The 15,386-nt window shown below is 58.6% G+C and overlaps 1 protein-coding gene across 1 annotated transcript in view; it reads left to right on the top strand.

Moving 5' to 3' along the window:
* Positions 1 to 15,386, top strand: part of DNAH17 (dynein axonemal heavy chain 17) — a 36,925-nt gene that overhangs the window by 15,324 nt on the left and 6,215 nt on the right. Inside the window, exons 38-71 of the mRNA XM_035568652.1 lie at positions 300 to 438; positions 874 to 1,101; positions 1,316 to 1,453; positions 1,614 to 1,746; positions 2,024 to 2,151; positions 2,260 to 2,408; positions 2,528 to 2,810; positions 2,936 to 3,109; positions 3,819 to 4,026; positions 4,108 to 4,273; positions 4,834 to 4,936; positions 5,099 to 5,246; positions 5,543 to 5,634; positions 5,791 to 5,952; positions 6,107 to 6,271; positions 6,421 to 6,612; positions 7,055 to 7,321; positions 7,779 to 7,940; positions 8,401 to 8,634; positions 8,938 to 9,102; positions 9,208 to 9,303; positions 9,414 to 9,631; positions 10,033 to 10,240; positions 10,553 to 10,668; positions 11,051 to 11,243; positions 11,346 to 11,581; positions 11,746 to 11,868; positions 12,532 to 12,736; positions 13,232 to 13,396; positions 13,503 to 13,643; positions 13,783 to 13,953; positions 14,141 to 14,263; positions 14,918 to 15,111; positions 15,223 to 15,371. Of these exons, the coding sequence (XP_035424545.1) occupies positions 300 to 438; positions 874 to 1,101; positions 1,316 to 1,453; positions 1,614 to 1,746; positions 2,024 to 2,151; positions 2,260 to 2,408; positions 2,528 to 2,810; positions 2,936 to 3,109; positions 3,819 to 4,026; positions 4,108 to 4,273; positions 4,834 to 4,936; positions 5,099 to 5,246; positions 5,543 to 5,634; positions 5,791 to 5,952; positions 6,107 to 6,271; positions 6,421 to 6,612; positions 7,055 to 7,321; positions 7,779 to 7,940; positions 8,401 to 8,634; positions 8,938 to 9,102; positions 9,208 to 9,303; positions 9,414 to 9,631; positions 10,033 to 10,240; positions 10,553 to 10,668; positions 11,051 to 11,243; positions 11,346 to 11,581; positions 11,746 to 11,868; positions 12,532 to 12,736; positions 13,232 to 13,396; positions 13,503 to 13,643; positions 13,783 to 13,953; positions 14,141 to 14,263; positions 14,918 to 15,111; positions 15,223 to 15,371 (5,774 nt within the window). The remainder of the gene's footprint in view (positions 1 to 299; positions 439 to 873; positions 1,102 to 1,315; positions 1,454 to 1,613; positions 1,747 to 2,023; positions 2,152 to 2,259; positions 2,409 to 2,527; positions 2,811 to 2,935; positions 3,110 to 3,818; positions 4,027 to 4,107; positions 4,274 to 4,833; positions 4,937 to 5,098; positions 5,247 to 5,542; positions 5,635 to 5,790; positions 5,953 to 6,106; positions 6,272 to 6,420; positions 6,613 to 7,054; positions 7,322 to 7,778; positions 7,941 to 8,400; positions 8,635 to 8,937; positions 9,103 to 9,207; positions 9,304 to 9,413; positions 9,632 to 10,032; positions 10,241 to 10,552; positions 10,669 to 11,050; positions 11,244 to 11,345; positions 11,582 to 11,745; positions 11,869 to 12,531; positions 12,737 to 13,231; positions 13,397 to 13,502; positions 13,644 to 13,782; positions 13,954 to 14,140; positions 14,264 to 14,917; positions 15,112 to 15,222; positions 15,372 to 15,386) is intronic.

Genomic DNA, 15,386 nt, shown 5'->3' on the forward strand with positions numbered 1-15,386 from the left:
AGGGGTGGCCCAGGGGTGCTGTGAGACCTCTGTCCTTGGAGGAACTCAGACCTCAATCAGAGAAGGCCCAGGGTGACCTGATACAGCTTTGACATGAGCCCTGCTTGCAGCAGGAGGCTGGACCAGTGACCTCCAGAGACCCCACCCAGCCTAATTTACTGCCTAATTCTCTAACACTAACAGCAGCAGTGAATGATTTAAATCGAAAACTTGGGTGCAGATTTTTGCTGGCTGCGGGACGGTGCAGGGGCTTGTGGCTGTGTGCACAGCTCTGCTAACCTGCCGCTGCTCTCCTCTAGACCCTGTGCCATGGTTGTCCCAGACTTTGAGCTTATCTGCGAAATCATGCTAGTTGCAGAAGGTTTTATTGATGCCAAGCTTCTAGCAAGAAAGTTCATTACTTTGTACACACTCTGCAAAGAGCTGCTGTCTAAACAGGTAATTTAACAATATCCGTGGTTCTTTAAGTGAAAGAGTTAATTTGAATTTCAACCCTGAGAGACAGTTTAAAAATTTCTCAGCTGGCAGTGATGTGCTGGCTTGTGCTCTGTGAAGTTCATGTCTATGGCTGGACGAATTCCACTCCACGCTAGTGTGTCATATGGCATATTTCTGCCTTATGGAAGAAATCAAGAAGCTCAAAAATAGAACAGAGTATAGCCAGTTAAGGCACGAGCATCCAGATGTTATGCATCTCAGCAGAAGTGATTTACAAGCAAGGATGTATGACAGACTGTATGACATTCCTTGGCTGACTGGGGCTGGTCTTGTAAACAAGCTCACTTCAGGACAGCCTGCCGGGAACCATGTAGATGACCTGGGTGTGGGGCGAAATGAAAATGAAATCCTAACATTTTGCCACCCGTCCGGCAGGGCCACTACGACTGGGGCCTGCGGGCTATCAAGTCTGTGCTGGTGGTAGCGGGCTCCTTGAAGAGGGGGGACCCCAGCCGTGCTGAGGACCAGGTTCTGATGAGAGCTTTACGAGACTTCAACATCCCCAAGATCGTAACGGATGACCTGCCTGTGTTCATGGGGCTGATTGGAGACCTGTTCCCCGCTCTGGACGTCCCCAGGAAGAGGGATCTGAACTTTGAGAAGGTGCGGGCGCAGGCACAGTCGTGATGTGCCAGGGGTCCTGGGCTTCTCCCGGCACGCGGCCGTGAGGGTGGGAGAGGTGGAGGTGTGCGCGGGGCTGGGGCATGAGCCTGGCCCTGGCACTGGCCATGCAGCACCGCCGGGGCGCTGGCAGCTCCCTGGGGTCCTGCTGGGGCTGAGCCAGCTCTGCGTGGTCAGCGCCTGCTCTCCCTCCCAGATCATTAAGCAGTCCGTGCTGGAGCTGAAGCTGCAGGCGGAGGAGAGCTTCGTGCTGAAGGTGGTGCAGCTGGAGGAGCTGCTGCAAGTGAGGCACTCCGTCTTCGTCATCGGCAATGCTGGCTGCGGCAAGTCCCAGGTAGTGGCCACACGCGTCCCCGAGGTCTGCAGCAGCCTCGCCTGGGGCTGCCTGGACCTGGGCATGCTGCAGTGGATGGCAGCGAGGAGAAGGTGGTCAAAGGCTGCGGGCGCCCTTGCAGGTGCAGCCATCGTCACTGCACGAGTCCCCTCTCCCGCAGGTGCTGAGGTCGCTCAACAAGACTTACCAGAACATGAAGCAGAAGCCAGTCACTGTGGACCTTGACCCAAAAGCTGTGACCTGCGATGAGCTCTTTGGGATTATTCATCCAGCTACACGAGAGTGGAAGGACGGTGAGACCCCAAGGCTGGCACAGGTGGTCACATGAAGGGTGGCACCTGGCACGTACAGCCAGCAAGCAAGCGGCGGGCACGCAAACGCCCTCTAAGATGCATCTCTGAGAACACTTGTCTGTGAGTGGTGACAGCAGCGGGAAGGTCTCTCCTTGGGGCTCTTTGCTGGAGTGATGGGGAGAGGAGGGCGGGCGGGCGTGCGCAGGGGAGCCACCAGTCTGGCGTGTCCCCCCCAGCAAGCACGCTGCAACAACCCACGCGTCTCTTTGTGGGACAGGCCTATTTTCTTCAACGATGCGTGACCTGGCCAACATCACACATAAGGGGCCCAAGTGGATCATCCTCGATGGAGATATTGACCCCATGTGGATCGAGTCCCTGAACACGGTCATGGATGACAATAAGGTTGGTGCCATCACACCTGAGGAGCTTTGCTTGTGAAGTCAGCTTGCATTCACGCCTGCTCCCCAAAACTGGAGCCCCCCCCAGCCCATGATGGGCCACTTCCCTCAGGTTCTCACCTTGGCCAGCAATGAGCGCATCCCCCTCAACCCCACCATGCGGCTGCTCTTCGAGATCAGCCACCTGCGGACCGCCACGCCGGCCACGGTGTCCCGGGCGGGAATCCTCTACATCAACCCTGCGGACCTGGGCTGGAACCCGTGAGCACGGGGATGGGGATGGGGACAGGGATGGGGTGGGGATGGGGGCAAGGACAGGGATGGGACAGGTGGGCACCAGCCCCTGTGCTTGCCTGCAGCCCTGCCCATCCCTTCCACAGCGTTGTGACCAGCTGGATCGAGAAGAGGACCGTGCAGTCCGAGAAGGCCAATCTGATGATTCTGTTCGACAAGTACCTGCCCGTGTGTCTTGAAAAGCTCAAGTTTGGGTTCAAGAAGATCACCCCCATCCCTGAGATCACGGTGATACAGATGATCCTGTACCTGCTGGAGTGCCTCCTGACGCCACAGAACACCCCGCCAGACTCACCCCGTGAGCTGTACGAGCTCTACTTTGTTTTTGCCTGCACCTGGGCCTTCGGCGGGGCCATGTTCCAGGACCAGGTACGGCCCCGCTGCACCTACCGGCAAGAGCCTCGCGCCCTCTTCCTCCCGCGGCCACGTCCCTGCGGGAAGGAAGAAGCCGCGATGGCCAGCTTCAGAGCTTTTCTCTGTTTGGTTCCTTCCAGCTCGTGGATTACCGTGTGGAGTTCAGCAAGTGGTGGGTGAACGAGTTCAAAACCATCAAGTTTCCTTCTCAGGGGACAATTTTTGACTATTACATTGATTCGGAAACAAAGAAATTCATGCCGTGGACTGAAAAAGTGCCAGCATTCAAACTCGATCCTGAAGTCCCTTTGCAGGTAATTCCCACAAACTGTCTGCATTTACATGTTTTATTTGTTTATTACCCAGTGGTGTTTCCCCCAAGCAACCGTGGGCAAGAGCACGCATCTGCAGTGGCGCAGGTACCTGGGCTGCCCCTGCTGCGGCGTGCTTTGCAGGAGGACAGCATCAGGCACACCCCAGGGCTTGCTGTGTTTTGTTTTACTTCCATGTAAACCTCAGTGTGAGCTGCAAGTTGCAACTCTTCTTTTTTCAATTTCACTCTAACATGTGGCTTTACAGATTTTCATGAAATAATTATAACTATTACCTGAATGCAAAATGTACTTTAAAAATTATTTGCATATATGTTTTGAAATGCTGTGATGAGGGAGGGATGGTTGCATCAAAGATGTCAAGGAAAAGGGAAATATCATGGCTGAGCAGGGCAGGGACATGGGCAAGTTTCAGGAGCTGTGTTGTGTTGTTTTGTTTTGATGGTATGTTTTTCTGACAGCTCCTATTTCGGGTCAGAAAGTTTTTACAATAACCAAGTACCTGAGACCTTTTGCTGTAGAGAGGGACCAGATTAGTATGGCAGGATGGTGTCTTTGGTTAGAGCAGCTGGTAGTGCCGGGAGAACTGGACAGCAGTCCGGAGGGAAGATCCCACCTCTGCAGGCAAACTCAGAGCTCGGCAGCGCAGGGTGAGCTCTGCAGGACCAAGAGCATGACTTCTTTTCCCCAGGCCTCCATGGTGCACACGACGGAGACCATTCGCATTCGCTACTTCATGGACTTGCTGATGGAGAAGCAGTGGCCAGTGATGCTGGCGGGGAATGCGGGGACGGGGAAATCGGTGCTAATGTGGGACAAGCTTGAAGCGCTCAGCACAGACGAGTACCTCGTGCAGTCCGTGCCCTTTAACTTCTACACCACCTCGGCCATGCTGCAGGGTAAGAGCTGGCCGCAGCCCGCCCTGTGCTGGGGGGGCCCCGCAGCATTGCCCCACCACAAACCCTCTCCTCCCACTGCAGCCATCCTGGAGAAGCCTCTGGAGAAAAAATCAGGGAGGAACTATGGTCCGCCGGGGACCAAGAGGCTCATCTACTTCATCGACGACATGAACATGCCCGAGGTAGACAAGTACGGCACCGTGGCACCGCACACGCTCATCCGGCAGCACATGGACCGTGGGCACTGGTAGGTGGCTGGCTGGCGGCATGGCCACTGCAGCTCGGTGATGCTCAGCCCGGAGGTGTGTCCTGTGGCACATCCATCAGGCCGATCCCTCCCGTCCCGGTGGAGGACCTGCAGCTGTGTCCCTGCTCGCGCTGCCTCCGGCGTCACACAGCCAGCAGAGCCAAGCAGCCCCGCTCAGCCCAGCCTGCTCAGCCCAGCAGCAGCTGCTGGGAAGTCTTTGGCAGAAGAATTAGGAAAACTGGCAGCTATCCCAAACCCTGCAGACCCATCCAAAGCAAATAGCCCCTGGCTGGGACCCCCTGGTGTAGCACATAGGGTTTGTTGGGAAGCGAGGAGGGGGTGATAAGTGCCAACTGCTGCAGGGTGTGCTTGGGGCCAGGGCTGGCCTTGGGGTGTGGGGAGGTCTTGGCACAGAGCACTGCCAAGAGCGCTGCCAGGCTTCACCGAGCACCAGGGAAGTGGGCACCCCTGCTCCCGTGTCCCCAGCTGAGCTCAGAGGGGCTGGTGGGGCTGGAGGAATGTGCCCCGGGGGAAACATCACTGTGATGGCCCTGGCACAGGTACGACAGGAACAAACTGACCCTGAAGGACATTCACAACTGTCAGTATGTGGCCTGCATGAACCCCACCGCGGGGTCCTTTACCATCGACTCCAGGCTGCAGGTACGCAGGGCGCGCAGTGCCTGGGGGCCGTGCCCAGCAGTGCCACTCTCCTGGGACAGCGGCTGCGCCCCAGCCCGGGGTTGGAGAGCCCCGTGGTGCTGGCTGGCTCCGTCAGCCCCTGCAGGGCAATGCTCCTGCCTGAGTCTCTGCTTCTTGCTGCAGCGACACTTCTGCGTCTTTGCCGTGAGCTTCCCTGGCCACGAAGCACTGCTGACCATTTACAGCGCCATCCTCACCCAGCACCTGGCTCTGCAGAAGGTGCCAGTGGCTGTGCAGAGGCTGCAGGCCCGGCTGGTGGAGGCAGCGCTGGGTGAGCCCCTGCCACCTCGGGTAGGGAGGGCAGTGCGCGGCAGCCCCTGCGTCGCGTGCCCTGTGCCAGGGTCCCAGCAGCAGAGGGTGGGTGGCACCTCCACCCCGCGGCACCGAGCAAAGAAAGCCTCACCTCCTCCCTTTCTCCAATTTACGTTGAGAATGCAGCACTGTGTCCCTAGGAGTTGTGCTGCTGAAGTCTCAGGAATCACGGGATGGGGGTAGCGCCGAGCGAGGTGCGGCCACCCCGTGGTCCCGGAGCCCTGCCCGCCCACTCACCCCATGTCCTGCCCACAGCCCTGCACCAGCGGGTCACCTCCACCTTCTTGCCCACGGCCATCAAGTTCCACTACCTCTTCAACCTCCGGGACCTCTCCAACATATTCCAGGTACCGGTGGGGCTGTTCCCTTTAAAACACGCTTAGTCCATGATTTCCTTTGCTGTATGTCCTTGTAAGTACCCCGACCTTTTCCCAAAGCTGACTTCTTAAACTCTGAGTAGCAGCAAAGTAAACCTAGAGGACTGAGGGATTTGTATTTGCCAGGGCTTGCTGTTCTCCACCCCCGAATGCCTGAAGAGTCCCATTGACCTGGTGCGGCTCTGGCTCCACGAAGCCGAGCGGGTCTATGGAGACAAGCTCATTGACGAAAAGGATCAAAAAAGCTTTGGAAAAATGCTAACCGACACCTGTAAAAAATTCTTTGATGTAAGTTGTGCTGGAAAACAAGGGAGCGTCCCAGCCCAACAGGGCTGCGTCGCAGGGTGAGCTCAGCCGGAGCGCGTGGCCGTGCCGGGAGCGCTGCGCGGGGACAGGCGGGGTCCCTGCGCCTCGTGCCCAGCGCTGCCCCTGCCTCTCCCAGGACCTCAGCGAGGACCTGGTGTTCGCCAAGCCCAACATCTACTGCCACTTCGCCCAGGGCATCGGGGAGCCCAAGTACCTGCCGGTGCCAAGCTGGCCGTCGCTGAACAAGCTGCTGGGAGAAGCCTTAGAGAACTACAACGAGGTCAACGCTGTGATGAATTTGGTGAGCGCCCTGCCGCGGGACGTCTGCGTCAAGGCAGCGCGTAGGCACTGCTGTGACATCGCTCTCAGTCAGCTCCATGCGATTAGGGGCGTTCACAGCGTTTGGTGCTGTGATTCAGAATATTAATCCTTCTCTTGTGTTTTCTTTAGGTGCTCTTTGAAGACGCGGTGTCTCATATTTGCAGAATTAGTCGGATCTTAGAGTCTCCCCGAGGGAATGCGCTGCTGGTGGGAGTAGGAGGCAGCGGGAAGCAAAGCCTTTCGCGGCTAGCAGCTTACATTAGCTCTCTAGATGTGTTTCAGATGACGCTGAGGAAGGGATACAGCATCCCAGACCTTAAGGTGAGTGTGGTTTTCCTCCCACGCCTCCTTGGGTGGCACAGCCCGCTGGCAGGGGCAGAGCATGCAAACGCTCTGCAGCAAGCTCTGTCTGAGGTGGGCACACCAGGGCACCCTGCTCTGCCCTGTGCACGTCTGCACTGCCTGGGCTGCACAAAGGTGCCTGATGAACATCCTCAGATCCTGCTCCCCATGGCCACAGTGTTCCCCAGCCAGGGGGTGGGCAAGAGCAGCCCGTAGGGCGGGTGCAACGTGGGCAGCCCCGTCTGAGCACACAGCATGAGGCACCCTGTACCTTCCCAAGCACAGCCCCTGCCTCCCCGAGGGGCGCCAGGCTGGTCACAGGGCACGTGGCGTGGCACTGTCCCTGCACGATGCCGGGTACCATGCCTGGTTCTGCTCCGGAACGGCCACAGAGGTCTGACAGCTCCTCTCCCCTGCCCAGCTGGACCTCGCCTCCCAGTACATCAAGGCAGCCGTGAAGAACATCCCCACCGTGTTCCTGATGACGGACTCCCAAGTTGCCGAGGAATCATTCTTGGTCTTAATCAATGACTTCTTGGCATCTGGGGAGGTGCCGGGGCTTTTTCAGGATGATGAACTGGAAAACATTATCAGTGCCATGAGGCCGCAAGTGAAGTTTCTCGGATTGCAAGACTCAAGGGAAAACTGCTGGAAATTATTTATAGAAAAAGTCAGGCATCAGTTAAAGGTAGGTGTGCACCCACAAAGGGTGTTTTGCAAGTGCTCTGACGTGCTTAATCCAAAATCTGTTTGCAAACATGGCAGAGAATACTGTGGTTTCATTATGCTGTAATGAGTCTGAGCGAAAGACATTTTCAAAGCATCCTCAGCCAACTGCGAGCCCCGCGGCCCCAGGGGCGCAGCTGCTGACGCCCACGTCCTTACCTCTCAAGCAGAGGGGGTGTGAGCGGCCTCCTGGCACTCGCAGGGAGGCCAGCACCGGCACCGTGGCTGCGGCTGGCAGAAGGACCGATGCCGGCCCAGCCCCTGCTGAGCAGAGCGGGGCACACAGCTGCACACCGGCCCTGGGAACAGGGAAGGGACTTGAGTGGGTGGGAGGCAAAGCCTCGGCGTTCACCAGCGCCGCGTGCAGCAGTGGGGAGCAGGTGGCACTGCCACCCCACTCAGCAGCACCGCCTGCCCAGGTGATCCTGTGCTTCTCCCCCGTGGGCTCCACGCTGCGGGTGCGGGCAAGGAGGTTCCCTGCCGTGGTCAACTGCACAGCCATCGACTGGTTCCACGAGTGGCCCGAGGATGCCCTGGTGTCCGTCAGCAGCAGGTTCCTGGAGGAAACAGGGGACATCGAGGTGAGCGCCGCAGGGGTCCCGGGTCAGGGCACACCGCGCCGCGAGGGGAGCAGCAGCTGCATTCTGCTCCCTGCTCATGGCAGCGAACCCGGGGATGGGGAGTGGGGACAAGCTCCCAGCTGGCGCTGGTGTCAGAGGCTGCAGCCTCACGCGGTGCACGTGGGACGAAACTCTTGTCCTTAAAAAGACACCACAATTAACAGCCAGGACCAGCTTTTCCACAGTGCAGCACAGGCTAACCTGGATGATGGGAGTCTGGGGAAAACCAAAGCAGGGCTTGAGAACGAACGTTCTTGTTGTGACCACCTACATTTTTCAGCCATGTGCTGTGCTGCTATCAAGAAGCAGCGCTCTGCCTGCCGGCTTCTGCCGCTAGATGCGTAGCTAACGTTGCACAAACACTTGGTTTTACCCCTCATGTGTGTGCTTCAGCAGTGCTCACTGTGGTGTTCTGATGCAGCCCGAGGTCAAGGTCTCCATCAGCCAGTTCATGTCCTACGTCCACACAAGTGTCAAGGAGATGTCTCAGATCTACCTGGCCACAGAGAGACGCTATAATTACACCACACCAAAGACCTTCCTGGAGCAGATAAAGCTCTACCAAAACCTGCTCTCTAAAAAGAGGATTGAGCTCATTGCCAAGATCGAGCGGCTGGAGAACGGCTTGATGAAGCTGCAGAGCACAGCGTCGCAGGTGCCTGCTCCCGTCCTGGGGCGGGACGGTGGGAGCGAGCAGGGCAACGAGAACTGGGCACTCAGCAGAGCTTGCCCCACAAAAAGCTCTCAGCTCGGGTGATCGGCGCCTTGGCTGCTGGGGTGGGATCGCACAGGCAGCAGTGCAGCCCCTACCAAAGAGCTCAGCAGCTCCCATGGGAGCACAGCAGTGCAGGGCTGCTGGCCAGGGGTTCCTGCAGGGCGGTCACAGTGGCCGGGGATCCGAGCCATACCAAGCTGCTGCTGCAAGGCATCCGACCCACTCCCATCCTCCTCCATCCAGGTGGACGACCTGAAAGCCAAACTGGCGATCCAGGAGGCAGAACTGAAGCAGAAGAATGAGGATGCAGATAAACTGATCCACGTGGTGGGCGTCGAAACGGAGAAGGTCAGCAAGGAGAAAGCCATCGCTGATGAGGAGGAGCTGAAGGTCCAGGCCATCAACACAGTACGCAGGCTGGGGCAGCACGAGCTCTGTCAGCACCGTGGCGCTGTGGCCGTAGCCAGCACTGGGCACAGCTGCTCACCCTGTCCCATCCCCTTGCCTCCCCAGAATGTGGCTGAAAAGCGGCAAGCCTGTGAGACCGACCTGGTGAAGGCAGAGCCCGCGCTCATCGCCGCCCAGGAGGCCCTCGACACTCTCAACAAGGTGTGAGAGCCCCCAGTGGGGTGCAGCTCCCCAGGGGTACCAGCACTGCTCTGGGACCCCAGCCCTGCCCTGTGCCAGGCGATGCTCAGCAGCCCCTGGTCCCTTCCCAGAACAACCTGACAGAGCTGAAGTCCTTTGGGTCCCCACCCCAAGCGGTGGTGAATGTCACGGCAGCCGTGATGATCCTGACAGCGCCCAACGGCAAGATACCAAAGGATAAGAGCTGGAAGGCGGCAAAGGTCATGATGGGAAAAGTAGACACCTTCCTTGATGCCTTGAAGAAGTTTGACAAGGAGCATATCCCAGAGGCGTGCCTCAAGGCGTTTCAGTGAGTGCCACCCGGGAAGGACCGGCGCGGGGCTGGGGACAGACAGCTCTCCGAAGGGCCCTGGGTGACACTGCCTGGGGAGAGCCCTGGCCACGAGCACACCCGGGGGCACCAGCCCCACTCTGCCGCAGCCTCACCGCCCCCACTACCTCCTGCCCCAGCCCGTGACAAAGCATCCTCATGCACCTGTGCTCTGGAGACCCTGAGCAGCACCCGGGTTTGGGGACAGGGGATGGGGTGCCAGCGGGACGCAGGTGCCGGCTGCTCAGCACCGAGCACCAAACCCAGACACAGGCTCTGCCCTCCAAAACTGCGCCCATGAGCTGCACCAAGTGGAGCGGGACAGGAGCCACCGCTGGCCTCGGCGGGGAGGCTCAGCGCAGCATGTTCTCCCTCTCCAGGCCCTACCAGTCAGACCCCAGCTTTGATCCAGAGTTTATAATGTCAAAGTCAACGGCCGCGGCAGGTCTGTGCTCCTGGTGTTTAAACATCGTCCGCTTCTATGAGGTGTACTGTGACGTGGAGCCCAAGCGGCAGGCGCTCGAGGAAGCGAACGCAGAGCTGGCAGAGGCGCAAGAAAAACTCAGTCGCATTAAGAACAAGATCGCAGTAAGTGCGCGCTGCCTCCCGGGCAGTCCCCATCCAGGGCTGGCTGCTGGAGCCCGCGGCTGTTTGCTTTGGCCGGCGTCCACCATGGCTCCAGATCAGCTGCTAACCATTCAGCTGCGGGCCACGGAGAGATGCCAGCAATGAATTAGAATGATTCTTATCATTTGCACAGCCCGGAGTCCAGGTGCTGTGTCTTCTCAACAGGGACTGCAAGCTCATTAGAGCCTGCAAAGCTTTCTCCTGGCCTGCAAGCTTGCTGCAGTTGCATTTTGTATGTGTGGGAGCTAACTGTAAATGTGTTGTCTTTTGAAGGACCTGAATGCCAACTTGGCAACTCTCACTGCACAGTTTGAGAAAGCTACGGCTGAGAAAATCAAATGTCAGCAAGAGGCTGATGCAACTAACAGAGTCATCACACTAGCAAACAGGTACTGTGCAAGCACGGGCTCCAGCAGCATGGGGCTGGGGGCAAGCAGCTGGCACCACCTGCTGCACCCTGCCTTGCCTTGCTCCCTCCAACATTGACCTTTGGGTCAATGCCAGATTCAGACCCCTCACTTCACCCAGATTAAAAATTCCCACATGCGAATTGGGCCAGAAACTCGCAGCGATGCGGTGGGGCAGGATGGTGCAGCCGCAGAGCTGTGGGCCCTGAGGCAAAGGCAGCCCACAGCCCGAGCTTCCCCTCTGCCAAATTCACAAGCAGAGCTGGATTCATCGAACCGGGCGTTTGGCGAGGGCTGCACTGCGTGTCCCGGCTGGGTCCCTGCACTGTGCCGGCAGCAGCTGCTGTTTGCTCCAACCCTGCAGGCTCATCGGGGGGCTGGCGTCCGAAAATGTTCGCTGGGCTGAGTCGGTGGAGATGCTCAGAGAGCAGGAGAAGACGCTGTGCGGGGACGTGCTGCTCATCTCCGCCTTCGTGTCCTATGTCGGCTACTTCACCAAGAAGTACAGGGCCGAGCTGATGGAGAAGTACTGGATCCCCTACCTTGAGGCGCTGAAGGTGAGCGGCTGCGGAGCCCCCTGGGCAGCTCTACCCCCTGCCCCGGCACCGAGGGGCCCACGCTGCTCGCGGGCCGGGCACCCAACATCCCCCCCATGGCAGGTGCCCATCCCCACCACCCCGGGGCTGGACCCCCTCAGCCTCCTCACCGATGCTGCTGACGTGGCTGCGTGGAGCAACCAGGGGCTGCCCAGTGACCGCACGTCCACCGAGAACGCCACCATCCTCTGCAACACCCAGCGGTGGCCGCTGGTCGTGGACGCCCAGCTGCAGGGCATCAAGTGGATCAAGAACAAATACAGGGAGGAGCTGAAAGCCATCCAGCTGGGCCAGAGGAGGTGGGTCGGGGGGCCGGCTGCCCTCCCCCTGTGCCCCACGGGCTCTGCACGCCCATCGGAACCGAGGCACCTGAGAGCAACAGGGGCCAGGGTGCTCTGCAGGGTCTGGCCTGGGGGGCATTTGCCCAACCTCACCACGAGCCCCCCTCCCTGCCCGGCTGCAGCTACCTGGACACCATCGAGCAGGCAGTTTCTGAAGGACACACGCTGCTGATCGAGGACATCGGTGAGACAGTGGAGCCGGTGCTGGACCACCTGCTGGGCAGGAACACCATCAAGAAGGGCAGGTTGGCACGCACACTTGTCTCTGGTGGCCAAGGAGTTGTACGTGTTGGGAGACCCATTGCTGCCCTAAAATGTCTGTTTATGCCCCATTTGCATGACAGCAGCTGGGGCCGGATCCATCCCCCATTCACATGGGAGCCCCATGCCACATCCCTCACTTTTCTCATGGTCTACATTTGTAGTCAAAGGGACTTTGGGGCTGTTCTGGTCCACTGAGTCTGGTTCATTTAGTGATTTAAGAAGACCATGTCCCCCAGTGCACCTGCAGGATAAAGCCTGATAAACCAGGATGTTTCTTCCCGGCAGACACGGGCGCGTGGTCAGTGATGGGGCTCTTGCCCCATATCCCACACCGCGTTGGCACTCCCAGCCCTGACACAGGAGCACTGCCCGCACCGGCTGCGGCTGCGGGGAGCTGCACCCCTGGTGGCCTTCCCTGGGCTCATGGTGCGGTGCCCACAACATCAGGAGCCCAGAAGCAGCCTCAGATTCCCTCTGCTCCTCGGTCCTTTGCCCAGGCTGTTTTGGCTCTTCTGCCCTTGCTGTGCCACTTCCCGAGCAGAGAAAAACATCTTGAGGGGCTGGAAACAGCACATGGGTGGAGGGCTTCTCTCTTTCAGAAGTCACTGCCAAATCTACAGAAATTAATCTAATTGCCTGAACAGATACATTAAGATAGGCGATAGAGAAGTGGAATATCACCCGCGCTTCCGTCTGATCCTGCACACCAAGTACTTCAACCCTCACTACAAGCCCGAGATGCAGGCGCAGTGCACGCTGATCAACTTCCTGGTGACCCGCGAGGGGCTGGAGGACCAGCTGCTGGCCGCCGTCGTGGCCAAGGAGCGCCCGGACCTGGAGGACCTGAAGGTGCGTGGCCGGCGGCGGGGGCTGTGGCAGCGGGGAGACAGCTTCTCTCTGCTGACCGATTCCTTTGTGTGTTCTGGGGGGCTGGGGGTTGGCTTGTTTGTTTTTGTGGTTGCTTTTGCTTATTTATTGATCTATTGGTCTGTTTATTTATCGTTCGTGGGTTTTGTTCTCCCCGTGCCTGCTGCCTGCGGTGCGCTCGCTGCTGCGCCTGCGTCCGTGCGGCCGCCATTGGGGGGCCTCATGAGCTGGGGTTGTTTTCTCGGGGACCTATCACTCAGCCAGCCAGTGCATCCCCTTGTCCAGTGTTGTGCTTGTAAACAGAGGATTTATAATTAATACAGAAGAAGATAAAGCCAGTGAAACTGCTAATGAGCTGCAGTCTACTGCACGCTCTTTGATAGGGAGCTCCTAGCGCAGATCCTGGCCAGCAATGCCAGGGGGGGTCACCGCAGACTCTTGAAAGAGTCACGGCTCTCCTGGGCTTTGGCGTTGCAGGCAAATCTCACAAAAAGCCAGAACAAGTTTAAGATCAACCTGAAGGAGCTGGAGGACTCCCTGCTCGCCCGGCTCTCTGCCGCATCAGGGAACTTCCTGGGGGACACCGCACTGGTGGAGAACCTAGAGACAATGAAGCGCACGGCCATGGAAATCGAGGAGAAAGTAGGCGAGCTGCCCCCACGCCGGGAGCGGCGGCCCCGTGGGCACCAGTGGGGGATCGGGCGCTGCCTCGGGGTGCGGCAGTAACACCATGCTCATGGGCCTCCAGGTGAAAGAAGCGAAAGTCACAGAAGGTGAAATAAACATTGCTAGGGAGAACTACAGGCCAGCGGCAGAAAGAGCATCCCTACTGTACTTCATCCTGAGCGACCTCAACAAAATCAACCCCATCTACCAGTTCTCCCTAAAGGTGAGCATAAAGCGAGGCGGTAATTGATCTGTATGGGACAGGCGTTTGGGGGATGCGGGAGGTTCGGCATTCCAGCATTTATGCTTCCAATAAAGCACTCAGGAGCACAGGTGCCGAGCCCACCCTGGCTCTCCATTAGGCCTTCAACGTGGTCTTTGAGAAAGCCATTCAGCGAACGACTCCGGCCGAGGACGTCAAGCAAAGGGTGATCAACCTGACAGACGAGATCACCTACTCAGTCTTCATGTACACTGCACGGGGACTCTTTGAGAGAGACAAACTCATTTTCCTGGCCCAGGTTGCCTTCCAGGTAATACGAGCAAATGCATCAGGCTGCTGTTTTGTAGTATCTTTTCTGAATTTGTGTTATTTTAGACACATTCTCCTACTGCTGTGCTGCCACTGGAGGCTCAGGAGCTTCTTGCCCAGTGCATGCTGTGCCGCAGGGCTGCAGGCTACTGTGCAGCAGCCACAACAACGCTCTCCCTTCTCACCAGATCCTGGCCATCAAGAAAGAAGTGAGCCCGCTGGAGCTAGACTTCCTCTTGCGCTTCCCTTTCAAGGCCGGCATTGCGTCCCCTGTGGACTTCCTGCAGTCCCAGGGGTGGGGAGGCATCAAGGTGGGTCCTGAGTTCATCATCGGTGCTGGTGCAGTCCCAAGCGCGGTGTGGCAGCGGGTTCGGGCTGAGCCGTGGCACCCAGGGAGGGAGCGCAGAGCCAACACCAGCTGCAGGTGGTGAGAGGTGGCTCCTCCTGGCCCCACGAGACAGCGGGAAGGAGCAGGGGCAGCGGTGCTGAGAATGGGTGCTGAGTCCAGCCGCTGCCTGACAGGCTCCAGAGGCAGCACCTCCCACTGCACTCGCTGTGCCCTGCCTTTCCTGCTCATGCTAGGGGAGGGCGTAAGGGCAAATGGACAAAAGATTGCTCTCAACAGCAAAACAATGTTTACGGTCAAGTTGTGTTTTGCTGCAGTTTGGGCCATCATCAGTAGCTGCGTCCCCCCCGTGTGCCCGGCTTCTTGTCCCATGAAGGGATGTCCCAGACATGCCCCCACATTCAGCACCCCCGTTCCACTGGCACCCTTGGCACCCTGCACACCTGGGGGGGGGGGGCCCATTCCCCTCCTCACCCTGAAACAGCCGTGCCCAGCACCGGGCCGCTCTCACAGCTGCCAGGACCCGTCTGTGGCACCACGCGCCCGGTGCTGCGGTGACCCCCGAGCCGGGTGGAGCAGCGCCCAGCGAGGGTCCCATCTTCCTCTGCCGGACCTGCAGGCCCTCTCGGAAATGGATGAGTTCAAGAACTTGGATAGTGACATCGAGGGCTCAGCAAAGCGATGGAAAAAATTTGTCGAGTCTGAGGTGCCTGAGAAGGAGGTGTTCCCGAAGGAGTGGAAGAACAAAACGGCCCTGCAGAAGCTGTGCATGCTGCGGTGCATGCGGCCGGACAGGATGACCTACGCCGTCAGGTGCCCAAAACCCGCCCAGCTTGTGCAGCTCAGCTCCTCCCCAGCGAGAGGCCGTGTCTCCAGCAAGCGCATTTGTTCCCGGCTCACATGTGGGGCTTTGCCTTTCTGTAGGAACTTTGTGGAAGAGAAGATGGGCAGCAAGTTTGTGGAAGGAAGAAGTGTTGAGTTCTCCAAGTCATACGAGGAGAGCAGCCCCTCCACACCCGTGTTTTTCATTCTCTCCCCTGGCGTCGACCCTCTGAAGGACGTGGAAGCCCTGGGTGAGTTGGTTCCTC

The sequence above is a fragment of the Cygnus atratus genome, chromosome 18 (genome assembly GCF_013377495.2).
Source record: "Cygnus atratus isolate AKBS03 ecotype Queensland, Australia chromosome 18, CAtr_DNAZoo_HiC_assembly, whole genome shotgun sequence".
NCBI lineage: Eukaryota > Metazoa > Chordata > Aves > Anseriformes > Anatidae > Cygnus > Cygnus atratus.